At 46.8% G+C, this 14,002-nt stretch overlaps 1 protein-coding gene across 4 annotated transcripts in view; it reads right to left on the reverse strand.

The window, feature by feature from the left end:
* TNKS2 (tankyrase 2) overlaps positions 1-14,002 on the reverse strand; it is a 204,688-nt gene that overhangs the window by 60,863 nt on the left and 129,823 nt on the right. For 2 of the 4 annotated variants that reach the window (XM_063961657.1, XM_063961656.1), the window contains 4 exons: positions 12,892-13,063; positions 12,656-12,738; positions 12,110-12,255; positions 10,977-11,142 (listed from right to left, as the gene is read on the reverse strand). In XM_063961657.1, coding sequence (XP_063817727.1) covers positions 10,977-11,142; positions 12,110-12,255; positions 12,656-12,738; positions 12,892-13,063 — 567 coding nt within the window. The remainder of the gene's footprint in view (positions 1-10,976; positions 11,143-12,109; positions 12,256-12,655; positions 12,739-12,891; positions 13,064-14,002) is intronic. The other 2 variants (XM_063961655.1, XM_063961658.1) reach the window with 1 other exon arrangement.

Below are 14,002 nucleotides of genomic sequence, written 5' to 3' on the forward strand. Positions count from 1 at the left end.
ATGGGATCAGAGGAAACAGGTAGACTAGCCGGTACAGGCAAGGCGACGCCAGTGCATCCACTGCCCTCGCCTGAGGGTCCCTGGTCCGCGAGCAATACCAGGGAAGTTTCTTGTTGAGACGAGAAGCCATAATGTCTATTTGTGGGCAACCCCACCGGTCGATGATCTCAACGAACACCAGATGGTGGAGACCCCACTCCCCCGGGTGGAGATCGTGACGACTCATGAAGCCCGCCTCCCAGTTGTCCACACCCGGAATGAAGATTGCAGACATGGCTCTTGCATTTCTTTCTGCCCAGAGAAGTATCCTTGACACCTACCGCATGCAGGCTTTGCTTTTTGTCCCTCCTTGTCGATTGTACACACCACAGCCGCAGCGTTGTCCGACTGTACCTGGATCGCGTGATCCTTGAGCAGAGGAGACGCTTGAAGTAGAGCACTGTAAATCGCCCGAAGTTCCAGAATGTTGATTGGAAGGAGGCTTTCGTGGGAAGACCACCTGCCCTGGAACTGCGCCCCTTGGGTGACAGCTCCCCATCCTCGCAGACTCACATCCGCCGTGAGGGAATTACTGTTGAACTCCAGCTTGAAGCCCAGAGAAACAAGCTCCCTAACCCAGGCATCCTGGCTGGAGGATTCCCAGACGTGACTGAAGTGACGCAGTCGAGCTCCCCCCACGAGATCCCCTCGGGGGGTGGGTTGGCACAGTCATGCTGAGGCTTTAGTGGAAGCAGAACTGGTGGACTGTTCCTGAGGACTGGTACTTGCAGGTTTCCTGGACTTACTTCTGGTACCTCTAGCCGCATTGGAGGAACCTCTGGCCTTTGACCGAAATGTACGAGACCGAAAGGACTGGACAAACGGTCCCGGACAGGAACGTCTCGCCGGCGGGGCCCCAGAGGGGAGAAACGTGTATTTCCCGGCAGTAACCTTGGAAATCCAGGCATCCAGCTCAACCCCGAAAAGCCATTCCCCAGAAAAGGGGAGGGACTCCACATTACATTTGGATTTTACGTCTGCAATCCACGGACGCAACCACAAGGCCCTGCGCGCCGACACCACCATGGCCGACGTCCGAGCATTGATGTTCCCCATCTCCTTGAGGGAATCACAGAGGACACGAGTAGTGACCTGTGTGTTTCAGGAGAGTAAGCATGGTAACTAAGGGCATATCCCCTGAGAGACCCCCCTGAATATGCATGGCCCAAGAATGAATGGCATGGGTCATCCAGCAACCCGCAATGACCGGTCTTTGGGAAAGGCCAGCTGCAATGTATATAGATTTTAGGGTAGTTTCTATTCTTCTATCCCCAGGATCCTTCATGATGAAAGAGCCTGGGGCAGGCAGCACCTTCTTTTTAGACAGGCGAGAGACAGAGACATCCACCCCAGGGGGTTCCTCCCAAATTTTCTACCCTGAGGAGCAAATGGGAAAGTACGCAAAAACTTTTTGGACACTTTTGTCTGGATTCTTCCAGGCCTGTTTGAATAAGTCATCTAACTCTGGAGAGTCAGGGAAAGTGACACTGGGCTTGTTTTGTACAAAGAAAAATGACTGCTGTGAAGACGCATCCTCTAGAAGGAGCTACAACACATCCCTTACAGCCAAAATGAGGGGTTCAATCCCCTGAGTAGAATCGGTATCCCCACTAACGGGATCTGGGTCATTCCCATCATCCTGGACATCATCTGTATGAGAAAGCAGAGCAGGTAAACCATACTTCTGGGGACCTGTACGAGAGAGGGGAAGCTGTGCATCAGCCCTAGCAGCTAAATTTGCAAGACTGTTGCAGCAGCTGAGTTTTCTGCACATTAGCAGTGAGCTGGGATGACATATCTGACATCATAGTCTTAAGAGACCCTAATTAGTGGGTCTCTGTACCCTCTCCCCCAACCTCTTCACTAATTTGTGAAGATTGACTACATTGCTCACAGGAAACAGTCATTAGACAATGGAGAAAATCTGGTGTGACAAATACTGCACAGCTTGTGCTTACCCATATTCACATTAAGTACAAACACATACACTTACACACACAGTTATAATGCAAGCCTGCTTTTCCTACTGTATGTGAGAGGAGATACACAGAGAGGGTGAAAAACCAACACACCCGGAGCTGCACAGCCCCAGTGAGACTGTCAGCTCAGTATCACAATAACACTAATAAATGCAGTCCTGCATAGGCTCAGAATAGTGTACAACAGCGGCGCTCCCCCTTTAGCTACACCCTGTACCAGTTTCCAGCGTGTCTGTGAGGCAGGAAGCTCTGAATGTGTGCTGCTGATGGCTTCTGTAAGCAGAGGAAGGCTCCAAACGCCGCTGGTCCCGCTCTGAGGAAGCTCCACCCCCTCCAATGGCGCCAGAGCTATACACAATATTTATACTGGCAAAGTCTCCCCTAAGCTTAAAACCTCACAAAAGTGCTTGGTTAAGCATGTTTGAGCCAGTGTAGTCACGGGGTATACTAGCGGGACCCCCAGGGTTCCGTACATCGCGCCAGTGATCAGCCGCACTTTGAATCGGGGATCCCCCCTAGCGGGTCCCCAGGTGTGTACTCACCACCAATGTCACCTTCAGGCAGCGTTAGGGGTATGCGGCGTGCTACAGCTGCGACAGCCAAGACGCAGTGCCCCGCTGAAAAAACAGCCCCTCAGGACAGTGGTCCTGCAGGGGGGAAGCGGCTCTGCACCTCGCAAGGCCAGTGACTGAAATGACATTGAAGAAAACTCTCTGGAGCTCAGAGATGTGCATCCTCTCCTGAGGGCACTTTTTTCTAAACGGCCTGTGGGAGGGAGCATAGAGGGGAGGAGCCAGCACACCCAGTGAAGAAAATTTAAAGAGCACTGGCTCCTTTGGACCCCGTCTATATCCCATCGTACTAGTTTCGCCCCATATCCCTTATGGATGCTAGAGAAAATAGGATTTTGGTACTTACCAGGTAAATCCTTTTCTTTGAATCCATAGGGGGCACTGGAGTACTCTTGGGATATGGACGGGCTTCCGTAGGAACAGCACTGAATATTTAAATTTAGAACACTCCACCCCTCCATATCCCCGAGTACCTCTCAGTGTTTTTTACTGAGCCGAACAGGAACTATAGAGAGGTTGACAATGGAGTATTACATATAACATAACTGACAATAACGAAGTTAACACATAACGTTACTGACAACTAAACAGTTGACACCCTAACCAGCACTTGTAATTTGAACCAGTCGGTGAAAGTGTGTTACCATAAGATCCTCAGAACTAACCACAACTAGGTAAAACTGCTCTGGGTGGGCGTCCAGTGCCCCCTATGGATTCAAAGAAAAGGATTTACCTGGTAAGTACCAAAATCCTATTTTCTTTATCATCCACTAGGGGTCACTGGAGTACTCTTGGGACGTACCAAAGCTTCCCCCGTGGGCGGGAGAGCTGTTTGGCACTTGTAACACTAGGCGGCCAAAGCTAGATGCTGATGCCGCAAACGTATCAAATTTGTAAAAGCGCACAAACGTGTGCACTGAAGACCATGTAGCCGCACGGCAAAGCTGCCCATGAAGTTCCCACAGAACGTGTGGAATGAGCGGTTACTGACGTAGGCGGTTGTAACCTAGCATGAAGGTAAGCCTGACGTATGGTCAGTTTTATCCATCTGGACAAAGTTTGTTTAGACGCTGGCCAACCCATCTTGGCAGCATCATAGAGAACAAACAACGTATCCGTTTTACGAACTGAAGACGTTCGGGATACATAAACGCGTAATGCGCGTACCACATCCAGAGTTCCAGAATGTGCCGTCAACACAGGAACTACTATTGGTTGATTGATGTGAAAAGATGACACTACCTTTGGTAAGAAGGCGGGATTCGTACGAAGTTCCGCTCTGTCATCATGAAACACCAAATACGGTGCCTTGCATGACAATGCACCCAAATCCGAAACGCGCCTTGCCGAAGCTAAGGCTAGAAGAAAAATTGTTTTCCAAGTGAGAAACTTTATATCCACTTGCTGTAAGGGTTCAAAATATGAAGACTGTAAGAACTCTAAAACCAGATTCAAGTCCCATGGCGCTGTAGGTGGAATGAATGGAGGCTGTACTCTAAGGACACCTTGGAGAAAAGTGCGTATAGACGGCAATAGAGCCAATCGTCTTTGAAAGTAAATTGACAACGCAGACACCTGCACCTTTAGTGTAGATAAACGCAGTCCTCCATCTAACCCTGTTTGTAGAAACAACAAGAGGCGGCATAACTTGAAAGCTGATGTCGGAAATTTCCGAGCTTCACACCAACCTATATAGGCACGCCATATTCTGTAATAATGAGCTGCCGTAACTGGCTTCCTAGCTCGTAACATGGTTGGTATAACTGAATCTGGAATGCCCTCTCTTCTTAAGAGGGCGGTCTCAACAGCCACCCCGTCAAACGCAGCCGCGCTAAATCGGGGTAAAGGAATGGACCCTGTTGTAACAGGTCTGGACGTAGCGGGAGCGGCCAAGGATCGTCTGCGAGTAATCCTCGGAGATCTGAGTACCAAGCTCTCCGAGGCCAATGAGGCGCCACTAGTATGACTGTGACCGTCTCTCTTTTGATTCGTTTTAGCACCAGAGGGAGCAACGGAAACGGTGGAAACAGATACACAAGACTGTACGGCCACTCGACCGTGAGAGCATCCACCGCCACTGCCTGTGGATCTCTTGTTCTGGACACATACTGGAATGTCTGGTGATTGTGTCGAGACACCATCAGGTCCACCTGAGGATAACCCCATCGCTGAACCAACATGCGAAACACTTCTGGATTTAATGCCCATTCGCCTGCATGAAAATCCCGACGACTGAGATAATCCGCTTCCCAGTTGTCCACTCCCGGAATGAACACTGCCGACAATATCACCTGGTGGCATTCCGCCCAATTGAGGATTCGAGCTACTTCCCGCATTGCCATGCGGCTTCTCGTTCCTCCTCGTTTGTTGATGTATGCGACCGCCGTCGCATTGTCCGACTGCACTTGGACAGGCTGAGAGCGAAGCACGTGCACTGCTTGTCGTAGCGCATTGTAAATTGCGCGGAGTTCTAGAACATTTATAGACAGCAATTTCTCGTGATCCGCCCAGAGACCCTGGAGCTGACAATTTTGAATTACCGCTCCCCAACCTCTGAGACTGGCGTCCGTAGTTAGAATTATCCAATTCCAACCTCCGAACCGTCTTCCTGCGGTTAAATTGTGTTCCTTGAGCCACCAGAGCAGAGATACTCTTGCTGTTGGTGACAACCTCACCCTGTGGTGAATCTGCAGATGCGAGCCCGACCACTGGGCAAGCACATTCAGCTGAAATGGACGAGAGTGAAATCTTCCGAACTGAAGCGCCTCGAAAGCTGCCACCATTGTGCCTAAGAGGCGAATGCACAAGTGTACCGACACTGTGCGTGGCTTGAGCACTAATTGTACTAGATGGCGTAGCATTTGTACTTTCTGCTGTGGTAGGTAAATTCTTTGATTGACCGTATCGAGAATCATACCTAGGAACTGAAGGCGTTGAGACGGAATTAGATGTGATTTCTTGAAGTTGACAATCCAACCGTGGTGAACCAGTACATTGTATGTTAGCAGCGCATGTTGGAGAAGTATCTGTTGAGACGGAGCTTTGATGAGCAGATCGTCTAAATACGGAACTATTGTCACTCCCAGGGATCTGAGGTGAGCTATTATCACAGACATCACTTTGGTGAATACCCGTGGCGCTGATGACAGACCAAACGGTAGAGCCTGAAACTGGTAATGGTTCTGGCGTATTGCAAACCGTAAGAATTTCTGATGAGGCTGCCAAATTGGAATGTGTAAGTACGCATCCTTGAGGTCTAGCGCAATCATAAATTCCTTTGCCTCTAAACCCGCAATCACCAAACGTAGAGACTCCATCTTGAATCTGTAGTAAGTTACGTACTGATTGAGCCCCTTAAGTTCAATATTGGTCTGACTGAGCCATCCGGCTTCGGGACCACAAACAGACTTGAATAATAACCCTGACCCTGTTGGTGTACAGGGACCGGAATCAACACTGCCGAATCCAGTAGGGACTGAATGGCAATTTGCAAAACCCTCCTCTTGTCCGACAGAGGCAATCCTGTCTTGAAAAACCGCAGAGGCGGAAGACAGTCGAACTCTATTTTGTAACCTTTTAACACTAAATTGCGGATCCAGCCATCCGCGGATGTGTGGAACCACGCCACATGGAACGTCTGAAGGCGTGCTCCCACAATTGGAGAATCGAGATGGGCTGGTAGGCCGTCATGCCACTGGCTTGTCGGTAACCTTAGCGTCTTGGCGAGTTGTGTTGGTTTGATGGAAACCACGTCCGCGACCACGTCTAGCAGGCGTGGCTGATCCTCTGCCACGTCCTCGAAAGGGCTGAGGTCTAAAGGATTTGAACGAAGGTCCAGCGTACCTTCTTCTTGGAACCGGTGGAGGCAATGGTAAGAAAACAGACTTACCTCCCGTAGCCTCCGCAATCCATGCGTCCAATTCTGGACCAAACAACTTCTTTCCATCGTAAGGCAACGCCTCTATACTTCGTTTGACCTCTGCCTCCGCCTGATAAGTACGCAGGTAGAGTGCTCTTCGTGCCGTAATTAGCGACGATGAAATACGAGAAGTGAGCTGACAGACGTCAGTAGATGCTGTACAGAGATACTCTACAGCCTCAATCATTTGATTTACAAGAATTATCAGGTTTTCGTCATGTAAAGCAGATTTGAGTTCTGTAAGCCATATTATGAGCGCCTTAGTGACCCAAATGCCAACCAATCCAGGTCTTAGCATCACACCTGCTGCTACATACATGGATTTTAGCATAGTTTCTATCTTGCGATCTGAAGGATCTTTAAGCGTAGTAGCTGATGGCACTGGTATGGTTAATTTCTTGGTAAGCTTGGACACTGACGAATCAACTATTGGTGGATTCTCCCATGTACACGTTACCGAGTCTGGAAACGGGTAACTAGACTTAAATCTGCGAGGTATAGAAAACCGTTTATCTGGATTCTGTCGTGTTTCTACTAACATCTGATTTAGAGAATCCGACACAGGAAAACTTATTGGCGTCTTCCGTCGTTTAGTAAATACGACCTGATCATTTGTGAGAGGCTGCTCAGCTTCAGGAAACCTCAGAGACTGACGTACCGCTCTGATGAGATCATCAATGCCGGAACGGTTAACATCCTCGCCATCTGACTCCACTTCGCCCTCCTCACCCTCATCTTGTTCCGTGAGGTCTGGCATGGAATCGTCAGAATGCAACATAGCAGACACTGGAAAATCATAAGACATATGAAAGTTATACCGTTTACCCAAAATGGATTTGGACCTTGCGCAAGACTGAGACGCCTCCGGTAGTTCTGGCGGTCTCACCCTAGACTCAGATCTTACCGTTTCCCGCTCCTGACGAGCGGCGGTCAATTCTGATTGTAACCTATCCAGTACATTTACTAACATACCCCACGGAGGGTCCGGTGAGGAAATTGGTTGTAAAACAGGAGCAGAAATGGTATTCTGAACCGAATTCACAAAACATACTGTACATGTGGTAGATCCATCCGGTAACACACTGCTACAGACTTTGCAATTATGCTTTTTAGTTTTTGCTGGTGCCTTACTCATTATGGCGACAGACAATACACAAAAAACAGACACCTGCACGACTCAGTAAAATAGCAGTAAGGTGTCTCTGTATATAAATCTGGCCAAGTGCAGTACACGTGGCCAGTACTATGAAATGTGATCCCAAATTCCCACTAACACCCCTGCGCCTCCGGTGGAGTAGAGATGTAGTACTGGAACGTTCTGGAATCACAGCAGGAAGACACAGGAAGCATGATTAATGGCTGTCACAGGAAGCATGGTTAATGGCTGCCATGCTTATACACATAATCACAGTGCATTACATACTGATGTTATACACAGTCTCCCTGCCAGCAAAAGCCTCATTATATATTATATATATATAAATGTGTGGCATTCAACAGCCTGCTGCTGTCCCTTCTCCCCCCCCCCCCCCCTCGCAGCTGCTCCGTAGCGTGCAGTGCGGGCCGGGCATCGGGCACCTGATAAACTGGGAGCTTAGCGCTATGACTACGGCCCCCAGCGGATACAAGCGGCGGCCGGAGCATTGGGAGAAGCGGCGGAACAGACGCGGGGAGCAGATGGCCTGTAGCGGCGGCCGGAGCATGTAAGAAGCGCTGGAGCGGAGACCCGGCGGCCAGCATTACCCGGCGGCCAGCAGCTGAGCGTTACCCGGCGGCCAGCAGCTGAGCGTTACCCGGCGGCCGGCGCTGCTGCAGCCGCAGTCAGAAAGAACACTAGCGCCTTCTCCCCTCGTCGGGACGGCAGCGGAAGCTGACCGCCCCGTTCTCATTCCTCACATACCTGCAATAGTTGTCTGTAATGAGGCTCCGACGGGGCTTCTTAGTAAGCGCCGGCCAGCCTGCAGGAAGTGTGTGTGTGTGGCTGTGAGGGAGCTCTTTCAGAGAGGCCCGACACGCCCCTGCTGCTATCAGCAGCTGCACTATCCCTGACCCTGCCTTTTGGAAGGGGGAAAGGGATACATAAAATAGAAAAAATAAAAATAAAATTCAAAGTAAGTGTGGACTCAGCCACATTAGCGGTTACTACTTCGAGCACAGAAAAAACACTGAGAGGTACTCGGGGATATGGAGGGGTGGAGTGTTCTAAATTTAAATATTCAGTGCTGTTCCTACGGAAGCCCGTCCATATCCCAAGAGTACTCCAGTGACCCCTAGTGGATGCTAAAGAAACCAGTGAGAAGTGCAAGGTGATAAACGCACCAGCCAATCAGCTCCAATATGTAAATTAACAGCTGACTGACTGGTGCGTGTATCACATTGCACTTATCACTGGTTTATCACTTCCTTATGCTGTCTCCAGGTTAATACATCTGCCCCATAATAGTTTGAAAAGTAGGCTATCGTGGTTTGTCACTGGGAGGAACCAGAGACTGTAACTGTGAAATTGGCCAGACTCCTGACGGGAGGTAGTTGGCACCCTGACCCTGCGGACGGCCGGTTGTTGGGATTATAGCAGTTGGGATATCGGGGTCAGTATTCTGACCACCGGCATCCCATACCCCACCCCTCCTGACACCATCATCCTTACCCCAGTGTTCCTTAAGGATGACAGAGAAATATAAATATAGTAATAATTATTTTACATAGCGACAATGTTATAATACAATTCAGTACATGGGAACAAGATAAACCAAAACAAATACAACCACTTCCACCTGCAAAAAACATCCTTTATCACTGTTCAATACACTCTGTTTAAAAGCACCTAAGCAACAGAGCCTGCAGGCTAAGAATGTCTGCCAGTTCCCTGCATATGTGTGGCCCCAATACCAACCATCTGCCTGATGTCATCCATGCTGAATGGCAAGAATAGCTTTTTGTACTAGAAGTTTGAAAACTGCTAATACCCAGTAGAATACACAGCAGGGGGCTGACCTTGCATCGTAAGTTAGACAATATGTCAGTCTCTTCACCTGTAGATACCATTAACTTTTCTATTAGATTATTTAACCATACAGAAACCTTATGTTCTATTTATAAAAATAAATTTTTAATACACTCCATTAAGTGAAATTTACAAGATGGAAAAAAAAAAAAAAAGTCCACGAATGTGTATGCAGGTCAGTTAGTTCAAGCATATTGTTTTGTTCAGTAATACGGAGGCTCTGAAATCTATGTTGATTATGTAACTGACAATTTTTACCAAATGTTCCTCGAAAATTATCGATTTTTAAACTTTTAACTTAACGTATTTTTTAAAATGAATTCAAATATTTTCTTGAAAAATATATATACATAGGGGGTACATATAATTTCAAGATGTCCATAGTAGGCCCCCACTGTAAATAGAGATTTTTGTTTACTTACCGTAAAATCTCTCTCTGATTCCATCTGGGGGATGATGCGCCGTTACTTGTGGGTTAGAGGTGTGTGGTTGTGGAGTTTGGCACAGAACTATCAAAACCTGACTCCTCCCCCCTATTACCCCTCCCATCTCCTTCCTGCCTAGCTAGCACTTCAGTTAACGTTTAGCCAAGCCAAAGGAGACAGACCGAAAAAAACTGGATAAACCAGACAAACATCCTGGAGGGATCGCAGCGTCCCCCAGATGGAATCAGAGAAAGAGATTTTACGGTAAGTAAACAAAAATCCCTATTTCTCTTTCATCCATCTGGGGGACGTTGTGCCGTTACTTGTGGGATTTCCCAAGGCAAGCTAATGAGAGGAGGGAGATATAGACTGCATAGCCGCCCGTAAAATTTGACGCCCAACAGAGGCAGTCTCCAAACCGAAAGTATGAAAACGGTAAACCTTTGTAAACGTATGCACAGCTGCTCAATAGGTGCACCACCGCTAACAGCCCAAGAAGCTCCAACAGCTCGAGTCAAATGAGCTCTAATTGAGCCAGAAACCGAAACATCTTAAGACATGTATGCCTGTCTGATGGCCGAAGTTACCCAACGAGCCACTGTGTTTTTGGAAGCTGGCCAACCTCGTTTGGGCGCATCAATTAAAACCAACAACGCATCCGTACGACGGATGGATTCCATACGAGATAAATAAATCCGCAAGGCCCTAATTCAGAGAAAAAAATCTGTGTCTGTACTCCACAGGCACAAAACTAAAACTGAAATGCTAGCTAGGCAGGAAGGAGATGGGAGGGGTTAGAGGGGGGAGGAGTCTAGTTTTGATAGTTCTGTGCCAAACTCCACAACCACACACCTCTAACCCACAAGTAAAGGCGCAGCATCCCCCAGATGGATGAAAGAGATATTATCTACTACTGCCATTGGCAATAGCGCGCCCCCATCCCTTACATGGTATAAAAGTTTAATTAGATAAACAAAACAGGTTCTCATGAGATTTCATGATGCAGACAGATTCAAGTCTCAAAGTGCATGATCATACCTGTAGCAGCAGCTTGCAAATCTCGTATTTCCCTTTTGCAGCTGCCTCGTGTAACGGTGTGAATTTCCACAAATCGGCAACATTGATAACTGCGCCATGCTTGACAAGCAACTCTGCTACCTCGTAATGTCCATAGGAACATGCATTGTGTAATGGAACCAGTCCGCTGAAGAAAGTAATGAAAGAAAACATAAAAATGTTATTCCCTGGTTTTTCCCTGTATAATGACAAGTTATGACAAAATAAACAAAAGCTACACATGTAATGGTCTATAATGGCACCGCGAACCAGCCCAAGTGAAGCTCGCCACCGGCCCGCAGTGTGGCGAGCCCGCAAGGGGACTTGCTTCCGGTACTCTAGCAGATAGGATGCCGCTGTCAGGACACTGACAGCCAGCATATCATAACATACACACACACATTTTATATTATATATATATACACATATATACATATATATACACACACACACACACACACACAAATATACATGTCTTCACTTAATTTGAAGAGATTAAAATGAAACGTTGACCAGCTTTGGTGTGAACAAAATGCTGCTATATAGAGATATGTATCTATGTCTCGACAAAAGAGAGTTGTCTTTAAAATGTTGATAGAAGTCTCTGTGAGTGCCGTCCAGCTGCATGCAGGATACCCTGTACAAATCTCAATGATCCCGCCGGTATTCATTGCATCATAGTCGGCAGTGTTTTACAAAACTCCCCCATAAAACACTGCTGGATTACAAATGACATCGACATCGTGAAACTCGAATTGAACAAACACAGTAGTTTAGTAAATTAAAAAGTTTGTTTTCAAACAATTGCAATTTTAAACGCCTAATGTCAGCCGAGATTGATCTTAGCTGAAATCATCTCAAACGCGAATCTTCGTAAATTCACCCCTTAGTGTGTGTTATTTTATGTATCCTGAACAAACAAGATGAATTAACCTGATAAATATGAATTAAAAAAAAAAATCATGACAGATATAGAAAGACTGATGTTTGATCAACATGACTTGTTACATTTCTAAAGGATTTGCAGCAAATTGCCTAAAGAGATCAGATGAGGCTGCTGTGGTCCTGAAGCAATACAACCTTTTATTATTTTTACCAGCTTTAAAACTGCTTACCCTTTATCTTTTGCATGGACATCAGCTCCGTGCTGTAATAGATATTCCACTACAGCCACTCGATTGTATCCTGCAGCAAAATGGAGGGGAGTAGACTGACGACCTTCTACATCTCTACAATTAACCATTTGCGCATTGCAGAGTTTCTAGGAAAGAGACCAGGCTTAGTTTTTTTAAAACAGTAACTCCCAATTAATTAATCACTGAGCAGCATTTTCTGAGAACGTACAATTAGTTTTATTAACATTTTAATTTAGCAGCTATGCAGATGGATGGCAGGCATTCTGCGAACCGAATCAACATTCAGCCTATTGATTCACTAGGTACTAGTGACATCACTCCCCGCTTCAGGGATGTCGCTAGCTCCTGCAACCTTTGCAGATTCTCTTCTTATGAATATTGGGTTCAGCCCACAAAATAGCCGTTTCTGTATATGTAGGTGATACACACAATGATACCGGTTATTAACGTTTTTTCTTTCACCTAACACAATGCTTGAGAAATTGCATGCGAAATGACATTACCACATCACAGAAAAATACTCACTTTAACTATATCTAGATCTCCAGCTTTAGCAGCTTCCAGCAGCTGACGATCTGCATCAGTGTTACTGAATGTTAAGCCTTCTGCTGATAAACGAAGTTGAAATTTATTTAAATCATTTGACCAAGATCAATAAACCTCACTTGACGCAAAATGCAACTTAGCAACTAATACAAAGGGTAACATTTGAAAACAAATTTGATGACTCCAATAATATACAGGAACACTTTAATATGTACCTTGGAGGAGTTGCTGTACACTTTCATTTCCCATTTGAAGAGCAGTGAAGCCTTGTAAGGATACAATTGCTGGATCACAGCCAGAGTTCAACAGAAGTCGGCAGGTTTGCAAATGGCCACAATGTGCAGCACGGTGGAGGCAGGTCTGTCCCAAGTTATCCAAAGCATTAACCTAGATAGAAGAAACCCAAAGTAAATTACACCTCAATCCACAGCAATAACAGCAAGGTATTACAATGATACCAAGGGATGGGGTAGACACAAATATGTAAAAATAGAATTTTAATACCTTCCGGTAAATCCTTTTCTCATGGTCCGTAGGGGATACTGAGATGGTCTTAGTACCATGGGGTCCATTGGAGCCTTGGCACTTTAAATTTATTCCGAGTGTGCTGGCTCCTTCCCTCTATGCCACTCCTGCAGACTCAGTCTAGGAAAACTGTGTCTAAGGAGGAGGACATAATTTGAGAGGAGGAAAAGACAAGAAAGTTGTGAGAGAACGAACCAGCACACGACAAAACAAGAGAATAGCAACGCTAACCACAACTTGAAAATAGGGACAGTAACAGCACACCCAACTACCAACACACACAAAAAAAAAAAAAACTCTTGCAGGAAAACAACGAAGCACAGAGGCGGGCGCACAGTATCCCCTACGGACTACGAGAAAAGGATTTACCGGTAGATATTAAAATCTTATTTTCTCTAATGTCCTAGGAGATACTGGCATGGTCTTAGTACCATGGGGAAGACCCAAATCCCCCAGACCGGGTGGGTGAGTGCTGAGACCCCTGCAAAACCGATTGACCAAACTGAAGGTCCTCAGTAGCCATGGGGTCGATCCTGTAAGACTTAACAAACGTGTTCGAACCCAACCAAGAAGCTGTCCGGCATAACGGCAAAGTCGAGACACCCCAGGCAGCCACCGACCGTGTGGAGTGGGCCTCAACAGACCTCGGCAGAGACAAACAATAGACTGCTTCGAAGCAGGACAACCAATCTGTGAAACATCATAAAGAACAAAAAATAAGTGATTTACTGAGACGAGATGTCCACTGGACATAAACCTCCAAATCCCGAACCACGTCCAATGACTTTGGGGTAACAGACG

Source organism: Pseudophryne corroboree, chromosome 3 (assembly GCF_028390025.1).
Source record: "Pseudophryne corroboree isolate aPseCor3 chromosome 3, aPseCor3.hap2, whole genome shotgun sequence".
Taxonomy (NCBI): Eukaryota; Metazoa; Chordata; class Amphibia; order Anura; family Myobatrachidae; genus Pseudophryne; species Pseudophryne corroboree.